Raw genomic sequence first — 26,296 nt, 5'->3', positions numbered from 1 at the left:
CAAAAAATAAAAGTACTAATAACTACAATAAAACATGGAATCAAGGCCTAACAATGTGCTAAAAAATAAAAACAAAGGTAAAAATAAAAATAAAATTATCTTTAGAAACAGTCAGAAACAGGCTAAAACAGTAAAAGGTATAAAATATAGAATAGGAGCATAATGCGCAGTAAGCTCAAACTGTATATGCCTCACTAAAATGTAGAGATGTGAATCGTGTCCTCGATCGTCTTAACGATCGATTTCGGCTGGGAGGGGACCCCCGCTGAACGACCTCCTGCAGTCGATCTCCTGCCGGCGCCATTTTCCTTACGGAAAACGATTCGCGGCAGGAGATTGCTCCCGGACCCCCGCTGGACCCCCAGGGACTTTTGGCCAGCTTGGGGGGGCCTCCTGACCCCCACAAGACTTGCCAAAAGTCCAGCGGGGGTCCGGAATGACCTCCTGCAGTCGAATCGTGTTGGTCTATGGCCGCCGCCATTTTGCAAAATGGCGGCACAGAATGGCGCCGGCTGAAGACAACACGATTCAATTGCAGGAGGCCGTTCCGGACCGCCGCTGGACCCCCAGGTAATTTAAGGTATTTGGGGGGGGGGTTCGGGAGGGTGGGGGATTTAATTTAAAGGGTCGGGGGTGGGTTTTAGGGGGTTTTAGTGTGCCGGTTTTCCTGCCCTCCCCCTTCCCCCGATTTACGATTTTTTGACGATAAATCGGGGGAATTGGTATTGTATCGTGGCCCTAACGATTTTTGACGATTTAAAATATATCAGACGATATTTTAAATCGTCAAAAAACGATTCACATCCCTACTAAAAAGCCAAGTTTTTAAATCACGCTTAAACTTTCTAAAATTGGTCTCAAATCTTAGAATAGTTGGTAGCGTGTTCCAGAATTTAGGACCGGCCAAAGATTATGCTCTCTCTCTCACTTGGTTCAAGTGTGCTGAATGTACAGAGAGTATAGATAGTAAGCCCTTATTTGCAGAACATACATTTCTTTGTGGAACATGCAGTCTAATAGCTGTATTTAACCAATCTACCTGTTCACCATATATAAGTCTGTGCAGAACGTAGAGTGTTTTAAATTTGACCCGTGATTCAATGGGTAACAAATAGGTTGATTAAAGTAGGAGTAATATGGTCAGATCTCTTTTTGCCAGTTAAAATTCTTGCTGCAGCATTTTGAAGGACTTGAAGTGGATGAATGGAAGAGGCGGAGAGGCCTAAAAATAGAGAATTGCAATAGTCTGGGATTGCAAATATTAGAGCCTGTAGGACTGTCCAGAAATTATTTTGCTAGAGGAGTGGTTTCAAGCGCTTCAATGTCATTAGTTTGACTAGGGGAAACAGCAAACCCCCTGACAAAGGGTTACAATATTTGATCGCAGCAACTACCTAAGGCCATTCCTCCAATAGGTAGCCTAAACCCCCCCCCCCCCCCCCACATTCTTAGGGCCTTATAAAGGACAACATAGTTACTGCCTGCCACAATTCTTTGGGAAGCTTATTCCACAGTAATGAAATGGCCAGCAGGAAAGACTGATTTTAAGCTGACGCTAATTTTACAGATTTCCATGAGGGGATACCTAGACGATTTTTGTACAAAGAACAAAGAGCATGGCCTGGAACATAGTTCTTCAGATGTCTAAATAAATATATAAGAGAGCTGCCCTGCTAACATTTAAAGGTTATTGTAAAAGTCTTAAATTTCACTCTAAATGCGATTCATAGCCAGTGGAGCTCTTTTAGTCAGGGGCAATAGGATCCCTCCTGCTGCAACCTAACAGTAAACAGGCAGTTAAATTTTGAATCAATTGCAGCCTCTTCATCTTAATTGCAAGTCGTCTTACTATTTTACATTAGTCTAAACATGCTGTTAGCTGTTATGGTTTGTGGGTATGTGGACCCTTGGCCCAAGGTATGAGTTGTTACTACCTGTGGGGAGGAGCCCCACAGGCCTACACCGTCGGGAGGTGAGGTCAGGCACGGCAGGGAGATCAGGGTGATACTGTGGAGAGGTCCCGAGGAGTCAGGAGGAATTCCCCAGCAGACAGGCTGGACTGAGACCCCCGAGGTGGAAGACACCAGGCAGGCCGCAGAGTAGGAAGGCTTGAGACTGGCATGCAGGAGGTATACCGGAGAGACACCCCCGAGGGGCGGAGCTGCAGAGCGAGGGAGGTGCAGCTGTAGTGACGTAGGCCAAACCGCGGAGCAGGGAAGCCTGACTCGGGTGTTGACGTAGGTAGCTACCCGAGGAGCGGGGAGCACAGACAGTCTCTGTATGATAGTGAAGCACAGCCACGAGGAGCGGGAAAGTGCTGGCAGTCTTAATAGCATGTAAGTGTGACTCCGAGGAGCAGGGAGGTGCGGACAGTTGCAGTGAAGCACGAGGACACTGCCCCGAGGAGCAGGACAGTGCTGAGAGTCTCTTGTAAAGTACAAGGACGCAGCCCCGAGGAACGAGGAAGCGCTGACAGTCCAACACAGCCCTTACTGTCCTAGAGAGGGGAATGAAGTGAAGACATTTTTCTTAGTTATCTGGTGCCCCTTAGACTAAAGGATTCTGTTGCCAATCAGGAAACTGGTTGAAGAAGGCGTGGATACCCAGGTGGTTCTACCCTGAGAATAGATAGGAAAAAGAAGGGAGCCCTAGGAAGAGATTATGGGACTACATATTCCTTGTTTTGAATTTTTTTAAGGAAATTATCTGAAAGACTTGTGTCAAGTACCCTATTCTTCATGTTTGAACCATTTCCTCAATAGAGTTTATAATGGAACACCACTACAGTTTCCTGTTGGGACAAAAAGAGGTTGAATAGTATTTATAGACACTTAACCCTGGTACTGAATGTGAGCTCTGTAACTCTTGAAGTTCACTCGAGTCAAGGTTACAAATAGGCCCTGAAAAGTAAAACACAAATCTATCATGGTTTCATTCATATGCATGCTGTATGCTTACTTATTTGTATGTGGGCTCAATAACCATTTTATATAAAATTTTAGTTAAGCAACATTTAAGCAAACTTCAAGGAAGCTGTAATGTTTTTTAAAATTTGTTTTAAGAACCTTGGGCTTAATTTGATCTTGCTCAGAACTCCAAAACATTTCTGGTAAAATGATATCCACAAACAGAGTCCATGCACTTTTTACATCTAATTCCCAGAAGGGTACGTAGAAACCCAACATTTTTATAATTTAAAAAAACCCCCATAAATTGATGAGAAGGCTTTTTATGTTCACTGTTCATTAATATTAGGAAGAAAAAAAAATGAACTGTAGTTTTTAAAAAAGATATGTTCATCAGACTCAAAGGAGTAGATTTAAATTAGTTCTAGCAAAAGAAAAAAAAAGACTTTGAAATATTCTAAAGACCTATGTCTATGGAGGAAGCTGATAAAGAGTGGAGACAAAAGAAACAGAAATAGAAAATCAACTGAAGACATAGAGGCTGTTGTGATTAGCATAACAATATCATTCTTGAATTATTCTATAAATTTGCATTTACATTAGGAGACTTTTCCTATGTATAGGACTTTAGTGGCAGATTTCACAATAAACTGTATAAAAAATATACAATCAGTTTTAATCTATACACAGAAAACTCATGACATTTTGTTAGGAACCTCTGTTATGCTGTCAGAATTCAATCAGTTTCTTAAGGGCAATAAAATGCAGACTGCCAGTACTGAAGTAAATGTTTATAAAAACAGTTGGAAGTACGTCTGTCCTTGTAAAACAGGAGTATTATGAGGACTATGAAATGTTTAACATGATGAAGTGAAGCTGAGCTGTTCTAAATTCCACACAAGGATTTTTATGGCAATGGGAAATGTGACTTCAGAGACCCTCATAATTATAATTAGAATGTCTTTATTTTGAAATATTATTATGATTCTTTCCTCTGACACTTGTAAAACAGGATGTTCTTCTTATTTAGGACTATGAAGCTTTGAAGTTAAAATCCAACATTGCTGCAAGTTTTAAAATTAGATCTTACAAAATTCAGTAGTGTGGGTAAATCACCACGGTCTGTTGTTATGACCAGGGTCTATCAGGGCTTCAGGCAGTCAGGTGAGTCACGTAGTTGATGTTGGTCACAGTGGCCCACACCAGGTGCTGCAGCAGCTCTTCTTACTAGCAGAAGTCTCCCCTGAAGTTCTCTGTGGCAGTATGTCCTGGGCCTGCACTTTTCAAGCCTTACATCCCCCTAGTACAATCACTGTGGTAGTTCCTGGCCTCTCTGCTCCTTGGGCCTTTCCTTCCTCCCTCCACCATTCCTCAGGCCATTGCTCTCTTCACCTGCTTCTCCTTTGCTCCTCGGGCCGTTCTTACCTCCCTCTACCAATCCTTGGGCTGTTGCTCTCTTCACCCGCTTCTCCTCCACTGCTTGGGCCTTTCCTCCCTCTCTCCACCCATTACAATTACCACAGTAGTTCCTAGCCTCTACTCCTAGGGCCATTCCTCCCTCCCTCCCTCCTTCCACCAATTTCTTGGGCCATTCCTCTCTCTCTCTACTCACTACAATTACTGCAGTAGCTTCTGGCCTCGCTGCTTCTAGGGTCGTTCCTCTCTCCATGTGCTATGATCACCATGGTAACTCCAGCCATCTCTCTGCTCCTTGGACCATTCCTCTCTCCGTCCACTCACTACAATCGCCACAGAGATAGCTCCTGGTCCTCTTTTCCTCATATCCTCCCACTGTGTTCATGGCAGTGGTGAGACTCCTGCCATCAACACACATAATCTGCCTCTCTGGGCGGAAGGCAGCAAAGAATCCTCCTGTGGCTGCCTTACTGCCAGCTGAATGCCTCCTCTCTACCATTAGACCACTCATGCTCCAATGGCAGCAATAATTAATAATAACAAATAATAATCTTGGTGCCTTGCAGCCTGCCTCTTCTCACATCAAAACATAGAAACATAGAAACATAGAAATGACGGCAGAAGAAGACCAACCGGTCCATCCAGTCTGCCCAGCAAGCTTCACACATTTGTTCTCATACTTAACTGTTTCTCTTGGCTCTTAGTAACCTTATGTTCTAATTCCCTTTTCACCCCCACCATTAATGTAGAGAGCAGTGCTGGAGCTGCTTCCAAGTGAAATATTAAGTTTGATTAGTTGGGTAAGCGGCAGCATAGCTCTCTGCCATGAAGCAGAGGGCAATGCTGGAAATGTGTGAAGTATCAGTTTTTCTTTTCCCCTGTCATTGAAGCAAGGAGTCATGCCGGACATGCACCGAAAGTGAAGAATGCCTTGAAAGTCACATTAACTATCATCAAATATTGAAAAGCCTAATAATTGGTAATACCTATAAGCCCATGAACCCATCCCTGTTTTTTTTTCTTTTTTTTCTTTTCTTTTTTTAATTGGGAGATGGATGCCCTTCATCCTTCTACTCTGTGAAGGTGGACACCTACCACCGGCCACTGGCATCCCGCTCCGTTAATGCCTCTGTGGCTACTGCCGCTCCATGCAGTGTTTTACTACCTGCTCTTTATATGCGTCCTCTAGAACTGATGGATCCCATCCCTGGGTTTTTTTATTATTTATTTAATTGGGAGATGACAGCCCTCCATCCTTCCGCTCCGTGAAGGTGGACACCTACCACTGGCCACTGGCATCCCGCTCCGTGAATGCCTCTGTGGCTACTGCCGCTCTGTGCAGTATTTTACTACCTGCTCTTTATATGGACACCTACCACTGGCCACTGGCATCCCGCTCCGTGAATGCCTCTGTGGCTACTGCCGCTCCGTGCAGTATTTTACTACCTGCTCTTTATATGTGTCCTCTAGACCTGATGGATCCCATCCCTGTTTTGTTTTTTTTTTTTATTTAATTGGGAGATGACAGCCCTACATCCTTCCGCTCCATGAAGGTGGACACCTACCACTGGCCACTGGCATCCCGCTCCGTGAATGCCTCTGTGGCTACTGCCGCTCCGTGCAGTATTTTACTACCTGCTCATGCAGCACATGCAGACTCTATTCCTGAGGCCGTTGCCTGGATTCCCTCTCCCCCTCAACCACAAATGTAATTACAAACATCTTTTATTCACAGGTGACTGCTGCAGCTTGTGCATTATGGATGGGAAGAAGAGTTAGTACATGACCAAGAGTGTGCAAGCAAGTGAGGGTGTAAGCAAGTCAGTGAGTGTGCATTTAAGTGATAATGAATATGTGTGAATGTTAGAACATGCATATATATGAAAGAAAGCAGAAAGCTTGTATGACCTCTCCATTCTTAACTGATTCATAACAATCTCAGGGTGACCAGAATCAAAGGTTCCAGGTATGGAGAGGAGGCAATTTTTTTATTTGATGTATCTGCTTTTTAAAAATATTTTAGTGGAGTTTAAGAAATTTAAAAAAGGTTTATATGAGGTTTTTTTTAATTATTGAATGTTCTGTTTGTCAGCTGTTTTAAACTATTCTTTATATTAGAATAATTTTCTTATTGATTTTATGTTTTATATTTCTTGATATTATTTGATATTTTATAAGGAATGGTGTTTTTCCATTGTTGCACTACATGCAGGGGTTGACTTCTTGTGGTTTCCAGTTCAGTTTTTGTCTACATATTTGTATTTGTACTTTATGGTCACTGTATTCTGTATTTGGTGAGGGTCTGTCTGCTTTCTTATTTGTGACTGAGGTGAGGTATTTTGGTACAATGCAGTTTCTGTCTAGGGATCTATAGCAGCTTGGCTTGTTCTGTTTTCAAAATAGGAGATATATTGGTGTTTTAGGGTGTGTTGTAATATTTGTAATGTTGCCTTTTCATGGGTAAGTTTGATACAGTTTGAGTGCGGGCAGTTAGTGCTGTTTTGGTATGGAAGGCTTACTATAGTCTATTGTAATTGTAATTCTGTTTAGTCATGTCTTTCTGAGGATCAAGCCCACACCCTACAAACATGATAATAATTGTAATGCCATATGAGTCCTACTTGTCTCCTTTGCTTTATTGGGGGTTTTCTGGTTGGCACCGCAGCAATGCATATAAATATAATATATTCGTGATATTTTTACCTCAGAAGACTGCACTGTGAATGTCCTTTTTATGTAAAATCTGTTACAAATGCATAATTTTTAATTTGGGGGGGGGAGGGCAGGAGCAGGGCCAGGGACCAGGTGCAAGGCTGTATTAAGGTGCCTAATATAACATTAGTAAATGACAGCAGATAAAGACCAAAGTGGTCCATCCAGTCTGCCAGCAAGGTGTCTAACCGCTGCTCCATGCAGGTTACCCTAAGGGAAAGGAGGCCTCATCGGAGCAATAAAAGCAAATAATGGACAGACCACCCCCTCCTAAAAATACCCTTGCACCAGTTTTCAAAAGGGAAACTTTGATAAAATGAGGAAAATAGTTAGAAAAAAACTGAAAGGTGCAGCTGCAAAGGTTAAAAGTGTTCGACAGGCATGGACATTGTTTAAAAATACAATCCTAGAGGCGCAGTCCATATGTATTCCACACACTAAGAAAGGTGGAAGGAAGGGAAAACGATTACCAGCATGGTTAAAAGGTGAGGTGAAAGAGGCTATTTTAGCCAAAAAAACATCCTTCAAAAATTGGGAGAAGAATCCATCTGAAGTAAATAGGATAAAGCATAAGCATTGTCAAGTTAAGTGTAAAACATCGATAAGACAGGTGAAGAAAGAATTTGAAATGAAGTTGACCGTAAAGGCAAAAACTCATAATAAAACATTTTTAAATATATCTGAAGCAAGAAACCTGTGAGTTAGTCAGTTGGACCATTAGATGACTGAGGGGTTAAAGGGGCTCTTAGGGAAGTAAGGCCATTGCAGAAAGACTAAATTAATTCTTTGCTTCCGTGTTTACTAATGAGGATGTTGGGGAGATACCAGTTCCAGAGATGGTTTTCAAGGGTGATGAGTCAGATGAACTGAAACAAATCACTGTGAATCTGGAAGATGTAGTAGGCCAGATTGACAAACTAAAGAGTAGCAAATCACCTGGACCAGATGGTATGCATCCTAGAGCAACGGTTCTCAACTGGTGTGTCACTACACACCAGTGTGTCGCCAAGCACCAGCAGGTGTGTTGAGGCTCCCAGTGTCCCACTGACCCGCTTGTGCTTCCCTTTTCCCCAGGGGCGGGGCTGAAGAGTGGAGAGATCTGTGCACTGCCGCCGGAGGCCAGGCTGGTGGGGCCAAAGAATGGAGAGACGCTGCGCGCCACCACTGGAGGCCAAGCCGGTGGGGCCAAAGAATGGAGAGACACTGCGTGCCACCGCCAGATGCCAGGCCAATGGGGCTGAAGAATGGAGAGATGCTGCGCACCACCACTGGCGGCCAGGCCAATGGGGCCGACGAATGAAGAGACACTGCGTGCCACCGCCGGCGGCTGAAGAGTGGAGAGACCTGTGCACCGCCGCCGGAGGCCAGGTTGGCAGGGCCAAAGAGCAGAGAGATCCTGCACACCGCCGGAGTTCAGGCCAGTGGTGGCTGGTAAGCGGAGGCCAGGCTTATTGGGCCAAACAATGAGAATAGGCTCCATGTGAGCTTGTGTGTGTGTGTGTGTGTTAGAATGGGTGCCTGGGTGCATGAGTGGCAGCTTTGTGTGTGTATGTGTGTGTGTGTGGTAGAATGGGTGCCTGGGTGCGTGAGTGGTAGCTTTCTGTGTGTGTGTGGTACAATGGGTGCATGAGTGAGAGCTTGTGTGTGTGTGGTACAATGGGTGCATGAGTGGCAGCTGTGTGTGTTTGTGTGATAGAATGGATGCCTGGGTGCATGAGTGGTATCTTTGTGTGTGTGTGGTAGAATGGGTGCCTGGGTGGTAAGTGGCAGCTTCGTGTGTGTGGTAGAATGGGTGCCTGGGTGCATGAGTGGCAGCTTTGTGGGTTGTGGTAGAATGGGAGCAAGAGCATTTGTGTGTGATTGAGAGCTTGTATGTAAGTGACAGAGCATGTGTGTGATTGAGAGAGAGACTGGTCAGGAAGATGTGTTTCTGTGAGAGAGAGAGAGACTGGTCAGGAAGATGACTGGTGTGTGTGTGTGTGTGTGTGAGAGAGAGACAGAGAATGGTCAGCGAGGTGACTGGTGTCTGTGTGGGAGAGACAGAGACTGGTCAGAGAGGTGACTGGTGTGTGTGAGGAAGAGATACTAGTTAGGGAGATACTGGTCTATGTGAGACAGAGACTAGTTGTGACTGGTTGTGGGCCCTAAGGAAGAGGACTGTGAGGACAGAGCTTCAGCAGCCACTGCTGCTTCTGGTGAGTGCTATTGGCCTGCAAGGGAAAGGAGTAGGAGAGTTGCTGGAGAGGGTAAGTAAAGGCGGCTTTTTACGTTTATTTTTCTTGATTGACTGCCATTTTAATTATTGGGTATTATGTGATGGGTCTGCTGTTTGAAATATTTTATTGATATTTTGACAATTATTTATAATTTTTATGAGTTTTTAATTGTTGGATGCTATTCTGTTCAGCTGTTTCGTAACATTTATTAGTATAGTTTTACAATGATTTCTAAGTGGGTATCTATCTATAGCAGCTTAGCTTGCTCTGTTTTCCTAATAGGAGGTGTATTAGTGTTTAGGGCCTGGTTAAATATTTGTAGTGGTAAATTACTGCCTTTTCATAAGAAGGGGTATTGTGCCTGCCAGTAAAGAGAGTTTGTTTTGCTTTTACTGAGATGTCATCAGAACCAGAATATCTTTTTTTGTATGGTGAGTTGTATGGGTAATGCCCTAGTTCTGCTCTGCACCCATTGTTGGGGGTCAAGGGGGTTCCTGAGGATGCAGAATATATATTTACATTTAGCCCTGTGACAGTCACATGTTCAGTGTGTCATGCATGTGAGAACCATCTGTCAGGTGCGTCCCGGCCGAAAAAAGGTTGAGAACCACTGATCTAGCTAATAGCACTCATTACATGCAAATATTGCATCGGCCCCTGAGAAGGGCTCTGGAACAACCAGTGAGTCTCCTGGAGAGTGCAATGCAGAGGAATGGGAAAGGGAGGGGGCTGCTGCAGGCCAGAAAAAGCATGGCAGCAAGCAAGAACTTTACATAATGATGAGCTGGGTCACTCACATGTGAGCACATAAGCAGCATTACATCAGCAGAATATGTGTGTCTGAGAATGTGAATGCATGGATATATCAGACAGAGAGAGACACATATCCATACACATTATCTCTCTCTCTCTGACACAAGAGGTGCTTGCATGTGACTATCTGAGAAAGAGTGTGTGTGTGTGTGTGTATGTATCTCTGTGTCTGAGTGAGAACCAGAGATATGCACACAATAAAGTTTCCTCAATCTGAAAATCTGTGTTTCTGAGCATTTGTGTCTATATCTAACACTGGCTGGCAGTGTGGTTGTCTCATTACCTGATTGTTTGGGAATACATTTCACCACCAGGTCAGGAATCCAGAAGAAATATATATATATATATATATATAACTTGTGGGGGGGCCCAGCCAATTGCATGAGTGAATAGAAGGGGGATTGTAGCTCTGTTTGCTCACCCCTGGTCTAAGGGATAATCTACTAAGTTATTTAGGAAAATTGTGACATTTTTGTTGGAGATCTTTTGACCTATGGCTGCCAGGCTCCAGGACATATGATGCACCTCTCAAGGGTTTGGGGAGCATATGCTGTATAGAAAGAACATACAGGAGTCACTTAGCCTGTGGGCCATTTTTGAAAAAATCCCCCGGGATGATATTTTCCTGTAATCCACCCCTGGTTATGACCACATAATCTCATCTTTGATTCAATTACACTGGTTGCCAATTAAATAGTGGGTAAAATTTAAGCTTTTAATGCTAACCTTTAAGGTATTAAAAGGTAGTGGTCTGCAGTATCTTAAGCATCTATTCCATTGCTATGTGCCAAGTAGAGTTACGGTCCTCTGATCGTATGCTATTGAAGAACCCTTCACTTAGGATTGCCTGTTTGACCATTACCAGAAATTGGTCTTTTTCCCTGGTTGCTCCTGTGTCTTGGAATATTCTTGAAGAAGCATTGTGGAAAATGGATGTTATATTAACATTTAGAAAGCTTCTTAAGGCTTTTCTTTTCTACTAGGCATTCAGTTTCTGCTGTTAAAATCTTGTTTTATTTGAATAGTTAGTCATTGATATTTTATTTTAATTTTGTTATGTTTTATCATTATTTTTGTATTTTGTATTTTAATTTGTGATCTATAGTTTTATTTTGTGTGCATTGTACTTTGCTTAGAACATTTTTTCTGCTATAGGTGGATAATAAAATATTTTAATAAATAAATAGACAACACCAGTATATCTTGGAAAGTAAAAACATCATGCATGAGTGATGTCCCCTTATTAAGGGGATAATATTCAACATATTTTTGTGGATAAATATGTGTTTTTCCATGAATAGATTTATTTTGGAAACTTCCCCCTCCACCTTCCACATAAAAAGCAGGCAGATTTAGGTTGAGGAGAGAAAGTACATGCTGCAATTGCATTTTCCAATCTCTTCATGTATTTTCAGGTATGTAGTGTGCACACTGCCTGACTTTTCAAAGGGAAACTGTGGACAGTTTCCCCTTGAACATTTTTGCTTGCAAGCCTTTGGATACATAGTACTTTTGGGTCTGCAAACTGTGTGCAGGTTTTCAGAATTGTCCTACCAATTATAAGACTATGGGACAGTTTCAAAGCGAATGCCTTTGAAAATGCATAAAAATGTAACTGATATAATTAATAAACTCAAGAAATCAAATAAAATAGATTTAAAAATTTCAACTACTACATGTCCATGTTAACATATAAACATAGCAAACCATAATAATAAAAAATAGTGGTGTATTTTATACTAATACTAATAATTTTTTTTTAATATATAATTTTTATTAATCTTTCCATTTTACAAAAGAAATACACAGTTTTATATACTTAACTTGTGTATAGAAACTTACATTTAAATTTAAACAAAAACATAGTTTACATTCTGTGCATTCTAGAAAAAATAATTCACTAGTAATTGCAGAAACTGGTGGACAGAAATTTGAGCAGGCTATACCAAAGAAAAATCTCAAAGATAATGTGTCTGATCCATATCTTTCTTAATCCCCCATATTATACTAGAAGATACTATAGGACTAGGAGTCCAGGGAAGCTCGTAGCTGGTCAACCTGATTAAAAATATATCTATTGTTTTGATAGATTGAAAGAAGGTTTTGATAGAGAACAATACATCTACAAGGGAAACATAAAATAAACTTAGCTCCCCGCTGTGTAACTTGTTCCCTTAATACTAGAAAATCTTTTCTTCTTAATTGAGTATTTAAGGACACATCGGGAAAAATCCTAATAGGATAACCATGAAAATTTAAACTCTGATGTTTAAAATATAATCTAAGAATTATATCTCTTTGTGAAATGTCTGCAAATTGGACAACTAATGTAGCTCTTGATTTTATTTCAGTATCTGAAGACTTCTCCAAGAGTTCTGATAAATTTATATCCTCTTTCACCTCTTCCTGGTTCTGTTTTCCTAAACCATAATTACTTTTAGCTTGAGTGACATAGTATATTCTGGATATCACTGGCAAAGTTATTTCAGTGTATTTCAATATATTAATTAAATAACTTTTAAACAATTCTCGGGGCGAGAGTAAATGTGTTATAGGAAAGTTTAGAACTCTTAAATTACTTCTTCTAATCTGATTTTCAATTTGTTCCAATTTTTCTATATGAATCTTCTCTGATTTAATCAAATTTAATTGTATTTTCTCCATCTCTTCAGTTTTTATACTCAGACTATTCACTGAATTTTCTACCTTCTCTACTTTTGTTTGCAGAGTCTTATTAACACTCAATCCCTCTTGTACCATTGTAGCTAAGTCACTAATTGATTTCTGCATAGAGATAATCATGTTCCCTATCTCTTCTAATGAAAATGTTTTAAATGTAACAACAGGTATCCCAGCCATTTCTTCCCCCCGAACTCCCTCCGTTCCCTTCTCCTTAGATACCACCACGGTATTCAAGTCCTCTTTCTGATTTTTTAAGAACTGAGACCCAGAGGCTATGGGTGAGTGATTCAAATTACTTAACACTCCTTGTTCATCAGGTGGTAAGATGTTCAAGCTCAGGATCTGGGAATCATCAAATTTTAATTCTCCTCCTTCTCTTCTCGTAGGTGGATCTGGTGTCGATGGGGCACCAGGGCTCAAAGATATCTCGTGGGTCAGGGTGTCTAGTCCCTGCTCCTGGACTTCAACTCCAACGACCCCGCCTTCTGGTGACAATATATTGGATCTCCCAAAAAGATCTTGAATACTTGGTTGGTTTAAACTAATTACTGGGGTAGAAGTAATTAGTTTTCCTTTCCTTTTGGTATGTGGCATTACCAAAGGAGCTCAACCAGGTATATTTAAAGGAAAAATTTGAAGAACAGTACCTCAAATCCAGATCTTTGGGACACAATATAGATTCCAACCAATTCCCGATGGCTGCTGGTAAAATATAAGTAACTTTCCTCTGGGAATTCCGTCGTGGTCCGTCTGCGTCCGGGTAAGCCGGCAAAGCCGCACTCGCCCCTAATAATTTTTTATAAAGGTGAATTATTCAGGAAAATGTACTTGAGTAAGCAAAATGATAAATTGTAGTACCTTAGGAAATAGAAATGTGTACCTAACTGCACAAGAAGGTACCACAGCTTGGATTCACATTGTCTTAAACATGCTGGGAACTTGGACATGAAATGCAACATACAAACCCATTTAATAAATGCTATGCATCTTATATCTCATACATAAATATATATTACTAGAGAAAAGTGCCTGTCATCGGTTTTGCCTGTGTGTATGTGTGTGCGCGCGCACATATGTGCATACTTGTGCGTGTTCATATGAGTGTGCAAGCCAGTGTATGCACATATGAGAGCCTGGGGATGAATACGTGAGCTTGTAGGCACTTCTTTGTGTTTGCGCATTTTTCTGCATGCTTGCACGTGCACTTATACAAGCTTGCATGATTCCTTGTGCGAGCTTGCATGCATGTATACATATGAGTTTTGCATGCTTGTACAAGCTTATGAATGCTCTTGGGTGCACCTGTGTGAGCTTGTATGCATGCTTCTGCAAGCTTGTATGAGCTTCTGCATGCTAGTGTGAGCTTGCATGCACTCAGGTGCGCGCTTCTGCGTGCCTATATATGTGTGTGCCTATGCCTGCTTGTCCCTATGCATGGGACTGTAAGACACAGGGATTCACAGACTGACTGACCGACTGACACAAGCCTTTGAGATATATATATATATAAACAAAATCTCTAGTAGTATAGTTTGGACATTTAAAACCAGTTATTTTCTTATGATATTAACTCAATGCACAGATGGAGGAAAATGTCTAAGATCTTTAATGGCTGTAACCCACAAGAAAATCAGATTCAATCTCTCTTCATGTATAACAAATGAGCTCATTTTCCACAGATTTGTTGTCATAGAAACATAATGTCAGAAAAGAACCATATGGCCTATCTAGTCTGCCCATCTACACAACTGCTTAGCTCTACAATCAGTACCACTTCTTCAGATATCCCCTTCACTCAACCCATGCATTCACCATTCTCTAAAGAAATATTTCCATAGATTACTCTTGAGTCTATCTCCTTTCATGTTCTTCCTATGATCCCCTCATTCCAGAATCTCCTTTACATTGAAAGAAGGCACAGAGATAGGGTAAGTGGAAAGGGTGGGGGAGGTCTGGGTGCAAGGGATCAGAAAGGGCCCTGGAGATTGTGTTTTTGTTTTGCATATGGGCCAGACTTGATATATTTTTTTAAATTATTGTTTGCTTGTTTTAAAAAATGTGTTACTTGTTTTTTTTTAATTTCAACTAAATAAAATGAAATAAAACAACAAATAAAGAGAAAAAATGATAAAATATTAAAAAACCCAATTGAAATAGAAACATAGAAATGATGGCAGAAAAAGACCAATCGGTCCATCCAGTCTGCCCAGCAAGCTTCACACTTCTTTTTTCTCATACTTATCTGTTTCTCTTGGCTCTTAGTAACCTTAGGTTCTATTTCCCTTTCACCCCCACTATTAATGTAGAGAGCAGTGATGGAGCTGCTTCCAAGTGAAATGTTAAGTTTGATTAGTTGGGTAAGCGGCAGCCATTGAAGCAGAGATATGCGTGAAGTATTAATTTTTCTTCTCCCCTGCCGTTGAAGCAGGGAGCTATGCTGGATATGCATTGAAAGTGAAGTATGCCTTGAAAGTCACATTAACTATCAAATATTGAAAAGTCTAATAATTGGTAATTGAATAAGCCTAATAATTGGTAATACCTATAGCCCATGAACCCATCCCTGGTTTTTTTTTGTTTGTTTTTTTTAATTGGGAGATGGCAGCCCTCCATCCTTCCGCTCCGTGAAGGTGGAACACCAACCGCTGGCCACTGGCATCCCGCTCCGTGAATGCCTCTGTGGCTACTGCCGCTCCGTGCAGTGTTTTGCTGCCTGCTCTTTATACGCGTCCTCTAGACCTGATGGATCCACAGTGTTTATCCCACGCCCCTTTGAAGTGCTTCACAGTTTTGGACTTCACCACTTTTTTATGCACACTTCTGATAAGGGTAATTGATAACCTGAATAACTGTCTCCAGGCCATAAGTGCCCGGCTGAGACTGAATAAATTGGGGCTTAACCTCAATTAGTTAAGAGGCACTCTAAGTAGATCTACTGTAGACTTGAATTTAATACTACAATTGAACAAAAAGAAAATAAGATTTGCCATACTGGGCCAGACCAAGGTTCAGTCAAGCCCAGTATCCTGTTTTCAACAGTGGCCAATCCAGTTTCACAAGTACCTGGCAGGATCCAAAGCAGTAAATAGATCCCATGCTGCTATCGCACAGAGATAAGCAATGGCTTTCCCCAAGTCTACTTGGTTAATAACAGTTTATGGACTTTTTCTCCAGGAACTTATTCAAACCTTTTATAAACCCAGATACACTAAATGCTTTCACCACATCCTCTGGCAGGTATGACACGTGGTTATTTTTAAAATCAGAAATTTAGGGATTCTCATGGACTCAAAATCGTCTTTTAAGGCTCATCTAACAGTACTGGCTGTCAGCATTTACTACACTAAGCTAAGCAGTTACTATGACAATATTTACAAGTAGCATACCTCACAGTAATAATTTAGGCCTGTGTGCTCTCTATCCTTTCAATTATTGCAACTCTCTACTTATTGAGTTATGAAAGAACACCACTATAAAGCTGTAATTATTAATCCAAAATAGTGCAGCCATGTCATTTCAGTTATTAATATCTTATCATATAAAACGACACATTGGGGCGGATTTTAAGAGCCCTGCTCGCGTGCCGGTGCGCCTATTTTACATAGGCCTACCGGTGCGCGCAGAGCCCCGGGACTCGCGTAAGTCCCGGGGTTTTTCAAGGGGGGCGTGTCGGGGGCGGGGCCGATCGGCACGGCGTTTTTGGGGCGGGACGCGCGTTTCGGGGGCGGGCCCGGGGGCGTGGTTTCAGGCCGGGGTGGTCCGGGGGTGTGGCCGTGCCCTCCGGAACCGCCCCCAGGTCCCGTCTCGGCGCGCTAGAGGCCCGCTGGCGCGCGGGGATTTACTTCTCCCTTCGGGAGGTGTAAATCCCCCGACAAAGGTAAGGGGGGGGTTCTAGATAGGGCCGGGGGGGTGGGTTAGGTAGGGGAAGGGTGGGGAAGGTGAGGGGAGGGCGAAAGCAAGTTCCCTCCGAGGCCGCTCCGATTTCGGAACGGCCTCGGAGGGAACGGCGGCAGGCTGTGCGGCTCGGCGCGCGTCGGCTACACGAAATCGGCAGCCTTGCGCGCGCCGATCCAGGATTTTAGCGGATACGCGTGGCTACGCGCGTATCTACTAAAATCCAGCGTACTTTTGTTTGCGCCTGATGCGCCAACAAAAGTACGCTAAGGCGCGCTTTGTGAAAATCTACCCCATTGGTTCTTTCCCTGACCAAATCTCACCCTTGGGAATGCATGTTGTTGAGCAATGTATGCAAACACCCACTTCTGCGGGTAAAACACAATTATAAAAAGCCATTTGCCTAGGTAAATAAATTATCTGAAAATTGCTCACTCTGTATGCAGGTGAAATTACAGATAGGGATCAACAATGTGCCTACTTTTGCCTGCAGGAAAACAAGGTTGCCTCTGAGGAAGGATTAGGTTGAGGAAAGCAACAATGTAAGAGAGAATATGTCTTATGTGAGAGAGCGAGAGCATGTGTGAGTGATTTGAGCGAGAGAATGTGTGAGTGAGCATGTATGGCTACATGCTAGACAGAAGAGAACTTCTGGGCAACATCCTTTTTCCTCTCCTTCTGCTGATCAAGGTCACTGGAAGTTAAAAGTTTCCAGGTATGGAGAGCAGGGGATTTTCTATCCTTATTAGTGTTAATTATCTGAAAATTCAAAATTGCTACAATACATGCTATTGAATTATCAATAGGTTTTATGCTCATTAAGGGGTAGATTTTAAAAGGTTGCGCGCGGGCGTACATGTACACCCGATTTTATTACTTGCGCATGCAGGCACGCGCAAGTAATAAAATCAGGGGTCGGCGGGCGCAAGGGGGTGCACAATTGTGCATCTTGCGCATGCCGAGCCGCGCTGCCTTCCCCCGTTCCCTGCCCCCTAACCTGTCCTTCCCACCCCTTCCCCTAACCTTTCCCCCCTAGCCCTATTCTAACCCCCTTCAACATTTTTGTTTTACCTTTTGCGCCTGCCTCTGTTGGCGTGCGATCCCTGGCACAGCGACAAATATGGCCGCTGTGCCAGGAGCTGACCTTGCCCCGCCCTGCCCCCAGACCGCCCATGCCCTGCCCCTTCTTGCGAGCCCTGGTACTTACATGCGTCCTGAAGCTTTATGCGCGCCGGGCCTTTTTAAAATAGGCCCGGTTGTGTAAGGCCGGTTACGCGCGTATATCCTCGAGATTTACAAGCGTAAACCTTTTAAAATCTGGCCCTAAGTGCACTTAATGGCAGTAAATGGATTTTTTTAAATTACTATGATAGTATGTAGGGATGTGAATTGTATTTCGGACAATTGAAAATATCGTACAATATTTTCAAAATCATCAGAAATCGGGGGCTCCCCGAAACCGATAGGAAAACCCCACGATATTGTTCATGGGGTTCTCTTATCGTGTTGGGGGAGGGCGGGAAAAATGGCACACAAAAATAATCCCTAAACCCACCCCGACCCTTTGAAACTAATCCCTTAGCTTCCCCCACCCTCCCGACCTCCCAAAAACTTTTCACAGGTACCTGGTGGTCCAGTGGGGGTCCCAGGAGCAATCTCCCGCTCTCGGGCCATCGGCTGCCACTAATCAAAACGGCGCCGATGGCCCTTTGCCCTTACCATGTGACAGGGTATCCGTGCCATTGGCCGGCCCCTGTCACATGGAGGGAGCACTGGATGGCCGGTGCCATCTTTAAAAATGGCGCAGGCCATCCAGTGCTCCTACCATGTGACAGGGGCCGGCCAATGGCACGGACACCCTGTCACATGGTACAGGGCAAAGGGCCATCGGCGCCGTTTTTATTAGAGGCAGCCGACGGCCCGAGAGCGGGAGATTGCTCCCGGGACCCCCACTGGACCACCAGGTACCTGTAAAAGGTTTTGGGGGGGGTGGGGGAAGCTAAGGGATTAGTTTTAAAAGGTCGAGGTGGGGTTTTTGTTTATCGGCTCGGGCGCAGCCGATAAAAAAAAACCCGATTGGGCCGGACGAAAAAAAAAATCACGATGTGAATCGGAACTGGAATCAGAACCGATTCCGGTTCCGATTCACATCTCTAATAGTATGTTTCATAGGTAGGCAGGACTCCTGGCGTTCCTCTCATTCACCCTTAACAAATGCACAGCAACACATAAATGGTGTTAATAATGCTGTAGTTTATTGTACACATCCATGAAACCCAAGCCAAACAAGACTACAATTTACAATACCGCAATCACCTACCCTTAGCATTCTCAAGATGACTCGCTGCTACACCCCAGTGGTGTGCTGCCTCGAGCCTGCTAGTATTCTGGTCCCCCCTTCAGGTGGACAATGCTACCATCTAGTTCTCCCAACCATGCCCCCAACAGACAGAACCAGCATTATGGTTGCAAACCTCACATACTACCTGCCACATTGTTTAGCAGCCCCCCCAGCTACACATACCCACCTTGCCATGCACACATAACAAGGTAACCATATCAAGATTTACATAACTTAGGCTCAGGTTAACTGCCCACTGCGACAATAGAAGCGCGAAGAAAATATATATACCAAATGAGAGAGAGGGTGGGAGGACGCTTCTAAGACACAAAGAACTGACAGGGTCATTCATCAAAATGCGTTATGGCATTAACACTATAACACTACGATCACTACGATCCCTATCCAATTCAATTCACTATGATCACTACGATCACTATCCAATTCAATACACTTTAAGAAATCCCTAAAAAAATATCTGTTTCAGATTGCTTTCAGGATTGTTCCAATTAAACATTAACCACTCTACGACGAGTGAGGTTATAAAATTTGCGGATGATACAAAATTATTCAGAGTAGTTAAATCACAGGCAGACTGTGATACATTACAGGAGGACCTTGCAAGACTGGAAGATTGGGCATCCAAATGGCAGATGAAATTTAATGTGGACAAGTGCAAGGTGTTGCATATAGGGAAAAATAACCCTTGCATAAGTTACACGATGTTAGGTTCCATGTTAGGAGCTACCACCCAGGAAAAAGATCTAGGCATCATAGTGGATAATACTTTAAAATCGTCGGCTCAGTGTGCTGCAGCAGTCAAAAAAGCAAATAGAATGTTAGGAATTATTAGGAAGGGAATGGTTAATAGAACGGAAAATGTCATAATGCCTCTGTATCGCTCCATGGTGAGACCGCACCTTGAATACTGTGTACAATTCTGGTCGCCGCATCTCAAAAAAGATATAGTTGCGATGGAGAAGGTACAGAGAAGGGCAACCAAAATGATAAAGGGGATGGAACAGCTCCCCTATGAGGAAAGGCTGAAGAGGTTAGGGCTGTTCAGCTTGGAGAAGAGACGGCTGAGGGGGGATATGATAGAGGTCTTTAAGATCATGAGAGGTCTTGAACGAGTAGATGTGACTCGGTTATTTACACTTTCGAATAATAGAAGGACTAGGGGGCATTCCATGAAGTTAGCAAGTAACACATTTAAGACTAATCGGAGAAAATTCTTTTTCACTCAACGCACAATAAAGCTCTGGAATTTGTTGCCAGAGAAGGTAGTTAGTGCAGTTAGTGTAGCTGGGTTCAAAAAAGGTTTGCATAAGTTCTTGGAGGAGAAGTCCATTAATGGCTATTAATCAATTATACTTAGGGAATAGCCACTGCTATTAATTGCATCGGTAGCATGGATTCTTCTTAGTGTTTGGGTAATTGCCAGGTTCTTGTGGCCTGGTTTTTGGCCTCTGTTGGAAACAGGATGCTGGGCTTGATGGACCCTTGGTCTGTCCCAGCATGGCAATTTCTTATGTTCTTATGTTCTTACATCTAATACACATCTGTAAACTACCCGATTCTCTCAATTTTCCTTCCTTTCCACATTCTGCATTAGTTACAAGATGGCATTAGTTATAAGATGGCACTTGAATGTGATCTTGCTATGTTTGACTTGATTAGATTTGATAACATATTCATTTTATCTTAATGTATTTTATTTTATTAATATGATATTTTTGTAATTTTTCGTTGTTATTTTATTTTATGATTTATATCTATGTACACTGTTTTGACTAAACTTTGTAAAAGCGGTATAGAAACATTTTTAAATAAATAAATAAACACGTGTCTAATGCTAGCGCACAGTGCGAATGCAAATTTTGGGAAGGGCAGGATTAGGGAGGAGTTTGGGCAGGATTTATGCAAATGAGGGGCAATACAGATGCTATCACATGGTATTAACTACATCTTTTTTCCTGTGTTAAGCTGTGCAATATGCCTGAAATGGCCATAATGATACATTTTTAGAATTGCATTTGTGAGAGAGAGAGAGAGCACCTCTGGGGAGGCCCTTACAGTGTGCAATTATTTATATGCCTATAGGAGGAGCATGTAATAGCTCAAGGTGAGGTGTTGTGGTGGTTTAGGGTTTAGAGGCCAGTTTTTCATGGAGAGTGAGAAGTACGAACAGCACAGTACACCTCGGTGAAGATTTGACGTTATTTGGAGTGAGGAAAGTCTCACAAAGATGAAATTTCTACTATGTTTTCTCACCCTTGCTTGATGGACTCTATAACAGGGTACCATCAAGCTAGGCCAACCAGAGGGTAATTTAACATTTGTATAAGTGCGAAGGACTTCTATAGGCTTCAAAGGAAAAATTTTGCACTGGCCCCTCTCTGTCTCGATCAACAAAGATGCTGCTAAGTAATTCACATGTCACCATTTGCCTTTAAGGTTCTCCCCTTTGCAATTTAATTCACTTTTGCTAGTCAAAGTAAGAACAATATCTTAAGTTTCTGGCTTACAATTATACATGGGGATTGGAGAAGACTGGGAGCTGCTACGCCCTTCCCCTTAGCCAGGTGCCCGGGGGCATTCCCCCTCCCCCCCCCCCCCTTCCAGTACGCCACTGGTACACGTTCATAGTTATGTTCAAAGACAACTGTCAGGTTTTTTAATCTCTATGAAATAAGCTCTCTTGATTGAGATTTTATGACTGCTATAAACTGTTGATACAACTGACAAAGACTGAATTAATGAGAATTTTGGACTGACCTTGTCCCGAATGCCTTGCCTTATGACTTCTCTTTCAGCTTCCATCTTTGCATATTTCGCTTTTCTTTCCTCCTCTTGCTGTCTGAGGGCTTCTTGTTGTTCTTCTGCCTTCTTCTGCGCATCAGGATCTTTCTCTTCATCTCCACCAAGCATTTTTCCCATATCTTTGGTTGCTCCTAAAAGACAGTCATTAATAAGTGTTTTTATGACGTTTCAAACTTGTGCTAATGCAACTTCTTTTAGGTGTCAATTTCCAAAGCTTTACATGCATAAAACCCTTTTTTATGTGTACAAATAGCACTTTAAAAATCAACTGAGGTAACAGGTAAAAGTATGCATTAAATCCAATTTTATGTGTACTTTTATTCCACTCCATGTAGGTTTCAGGAAGGTGGCATTGGGGGGATGGGAAAAGATTTATACACATATTTTTGATATTCAAAGTACATAAGAACATAAGAAATTGCCATACTGGGTCAGACCAAGCTCCATCAAGCCCAGCATCCTGTTTCCAACAGTGACCAATCCAGGCTGCACTAACTGCACCAACTATATCCTCTGGCAACAAATTCTAGAGCTTAATTGTGCGTTGAGTGAAAAAGAATTTTCTCCGATTAGTTTTAAATGTGCTGCTTGCTAACTTCATGGAGTACCCTCTAGTCCTTCTATTATCCGAAAGAATCAATAACTGTTTCACATTTACCCATTCTAGATCTCTCATGATTTTAAAGACCGCTATCATTATCCCCCCCTCAGCCGTCTCTTCTCCAAGCTAAACAGACCTAACCTCTTTAGCCTTTCCTCATAGGGGAGCTGTTCCATCCCCTTTATCATTTTGGTCGCCCTTCTCTGTACCTTCTCCAGTGCAACTATATCTTTTTTGAGATGCAGCGACCAGAATTGTACACAGTACTCAACCTGTGGTCTCACCATGGAGCAATACAGAGGCATTATGACATTTTCCATTTCATTCACTATTCCCTTCCTCCTAATAATTCCTAACATTCTGTTTGCTTTTGTGACTGCTGCAGCACATTGGGCCAACAATTTCAATGTATTATCTAATTTAAGCTTAGATCTTTTTTCTGGGTGGTAGCTCCTAATATAGAACCTAACATCATGTAATTACAGCATAGATTATTTTTCCCTATATGCATCACCTTGCAGTTGTCCACATTAAATTTCATCTGCCATTTGGATGCCCAATCTTCCAGTCTCGCAAGGTTCTCTTGCACTTTGAGTCCTGCACAAATCTATATTCTAAACAGAGTGTAATTTTCTGCATGTAAGTCCTTGCAGAGAGCAACCAAACCTAAAAATTTTCAAAGTGGACTTATGTGCATAACTCCACTTTGAAAATTCCAGCTCAAATCTGCAGTTACAAAAACCTGCATATGTTAGCCTTATGCAGGCTATTTGAAAATCACTCTCCTATGACAAGTCCAGCACCTCAAAATCAATAACTGTTTAATGTGATCTGTGCTAAAGATAATTCTATTAAAAGGTCAGTGTTATCTGTACCAAATTGACAGTAATTATTTTTACTTAACCCATACTGATTGCTAATAAAAAATGTTTGCGTATCATGCTTGGGTTGGACATTAAACTCTATTGAGGTCCATGTTCGGTAAACTGGGGAGCGGATAAGCTATCCGGCTAAGGTTAGCTGGTTAACTTATCATGGATATTCAACAGGATATGTCTCCCACTGAATATATTTAGCTTATCCGGCTAACATTACCAAAATATAGCTGGTTAAATAACAAAAAAACCTTCCTTACCAATAGGCCTGATTTTGCCTCAACCCCTTCAAAATAACTGATTTCCTCCTTTCCCAAACTCCCCAAATAAAGTCAAATATGTTATGGGCCATAGTGGCTTGAGGAGGCCCCTCCCCCGAGTTCAGGAGAAAAATAGATGGGCTCCAGTTCCCCTTGTTACTCCTTCCCTCCCCCTCCCCCCACAACCTCAATCAGAACCTTCCTGTCCCACCCTGAATGTTCCAAAAGCCACACAGCTGCAGAGAGCATGGTACATTCCTATCGCTCCCAGCAGCTTCCAACATTGCTTTGACAACAATGCTGGTTGCTTATGCTTCCAGTATTGTTGTCAAAGCAGTTCTGGATGCTGCTGGGAGAGGTAGGAATGTATCGGATTCCTGGTGGCCATGGGATTTTGCAGGGATCCAGGTAGAGTGGGTGGAATGGGGGAAGAGGGAGAGTAGAGGTTTGAAGGGGGCCTGGAGCTCACATGTTTTGCTAAATTGGAGGGAAGCAGGATCCTCGAGCTTCCATAACCTGCAACATTTTTTATTTTATTTGGAGGAGCGGGTTGGGGGGATCAGGCACTATGCCCAACAACACTGCTAGTTATTTTGGGTGGATGGAGGTGGGGTAGGGGATCGGGCCTGCTCTCATATGGTTTTTTCTTTTTGCTACTTTAATTGGCTATATTTTGAATATATCTGGTTCATTTTAAAGTTATCTGGATTCATAATCCTGGGTAATGTTAGGTTTACTCACAGGCACATCTAGATTTAGCAAGATAATTTATCCAACTAACTTTGACCACTGGAGTTAGCTGGGTAAGTTATTCAGCTAACGTAATTCTGCCCCAGAGTATTTCTGACTTAACTGGATAACTTTTATTTGGATAATAACTTACCCGGATAAAATGTATCCAGCTAAAAGGCCAGAAATCTAAAACTCAGAGTTTGTCCCAGTAACTCAAAAGTTTCAGGGACAAATCCTATTGAATATGGACCTCACTGTTTATCATTTCTTAATTCTAAAATATGTCCTATAAATAGGCACCAAATAATTTTTATGCTAGTCCACTGGAAAACTACTTACACTGTAGGAAGATCTTGAAGATTAATGAATAACTTTTCAAAGTGCTTCACATGGAAAATTATCCTAATATGTATGTAAGTAGCCTGAACTCATATATCTGTTACTTTATAAACACTGAATCTATGCACATATTTTCAATTTTGCACATTTACTGGCGCAATAAAAGAGGTGATCTAGGGGTGCAGAAGTTGCTATTTTATAAAAGATATCCACTTATAAATTATCCTACTGATTCATGCAATTTTATACCTGCTAGTTAACTAGGGTAATTGATATCTCACTTGTCTGTTGTCTGGGGTTCAGGATGAAGTGCTAGAGGGTCTAGATGAACTGGAGATGGACTGGGTGAACTGGCAGAGGTATTGGCAAACTGGTGATTTCAAATATGCATGCAAGAAAGTATTTATATGTGTGTACATTATAAAATGCCTGGTTAAGAACAAAACAACATAAGAACATAAGTGCCATGCTGGATCAGATCAAGGTCTATTGAGACCAGTATTCTATCTCTGACAGCAACCAGCCTGGGTCATAAGTATCTGTTACGTTTTCAGGTCGCTGCGGCATACTGTGATCAGCCACACTTACCTCTGGCCTTGCCTTATGCTCCCAACACTTCTGGGCTGCTGCCCTAGACATGTGCATGTACTGCATGGAGCCTCTTGAAGGCCCCACTGTGGGAATCTCTTTAGGGATGATGTCATGGGGCTAGATATTTAAAGCTAACTGCGACTCTTCTTCCTTGCCTCAGCAAACAGGTCTTTTCCTTGTCCAGCCTGCCCCTCAGCCTTGCCTCTTCCAGCCTGCCTTCCAGCTTTGCCTCATCCAGCCTGCTCTCCAAATTTGTCTCATCCAGCCTGCCTTCCAGCTTAGACTCATCCAGCCCACCTTTCAGCCTTGTCTTGTCCAGCCTGCCTTCCAGCTTTGCCTTGTCCAGCCTGCCTTCCATCTTGTCTGTCCGTCTTACCCTTGTCTTCGAAGCTTTACCATGTCTTGTCTTTTGGTTTTGTCCGGACTATCCCGGCCAGTCTTCCTGGTTCTGACTTCAGCCTTGGACTTAAGACATACTCCTAGCTTGCCGTCTGGACCTGACCCCAGCCTTGAACTTGGATGGTGCCTTGTCTGCCCCCAGCTCCAACTTTTTGACTGCCTCTGGTCCCTGCCTATCTCCCTGAATTTTCTAAGTCCTGTTGGCCGCCGGAACCTAAGGGCCCAACACATGGGGGAGACGGCTGATTCAGGTGAAGCCCTAGCCTGGCCCATATCAAAGCACCTTCTCCAGTTGTCGGCACAGGCCTCATGGGCCTGCCTTCAAGACAGCGTCAACTGTGCTGCAGCATGAAGGGCTCATACCGTTCCTTACAGGTTGCTGAGGCCATGAGCTTGGCGAATGCGTTCCCATTACACGCCATTGCCGTATTGGCCACCCAAGTGCAGGAGCAGAAAGCCAAGTTGAATTCCTTGTCTGATCTCCTGCACAGATTTACTCAACAAGCCCAGCAGCAACTTGATCATGTGATCTGGTTACTTCAAGCTCTGACCCAGTGATTGGACACTGTTCAGGTCCAATTTCAAGGTCCAATCTCAGTACCAGCCCTGGTGAACCCTGAGCCGTGCCCGTCTGGACCATGGAATCCATGATGCAGCTTTTTCTACCTCCTAAGTACAGTGGCGATCTCAAAGGTT

The 26,296-nt window shown here is 42.7% G+C and overlaps 1 protein-coding gene across 1 annotated transcript in view; it reads right to left on the bottom strand.

The window, feature by feature from the left end:
- The window catches only part of CPLX1 (complexin 1), a 244,869-nt gene that overhangs the window by 88,199 nt on the left and 130,374 nt on the right, over positions 1–26,296 (bottom strand). The window contains exon 3 of the mRNA XM_029602645.1: positions 21,759–21,934. Within this exon, the coding sequence (XP_029458505.1) occupies positions 21,759–21,934 (176 nt within the window). The remainder of the gene's footprint in view (positions 1–21,758; positions 21,935–26,296) is intronic.

This window comes from Rhinatrema bivittatum, chromosome 1 (genome assembly GCF_901001135.1).
Source record: "Rhinatrema bivittatum chromosome 1, aRhiBiv1.1, whole genome shotgun sequence".
Lineage (NCBI taxonomy): Eukaryota > Metazoa > Chordata > Amphibia > Gymnophiona > Rhinatrematidae > Rhinatrema > Rhinatrema bivittatum.
This window is presented reverse-complemented; position numbering and strand designations above follow the sequence as displayed.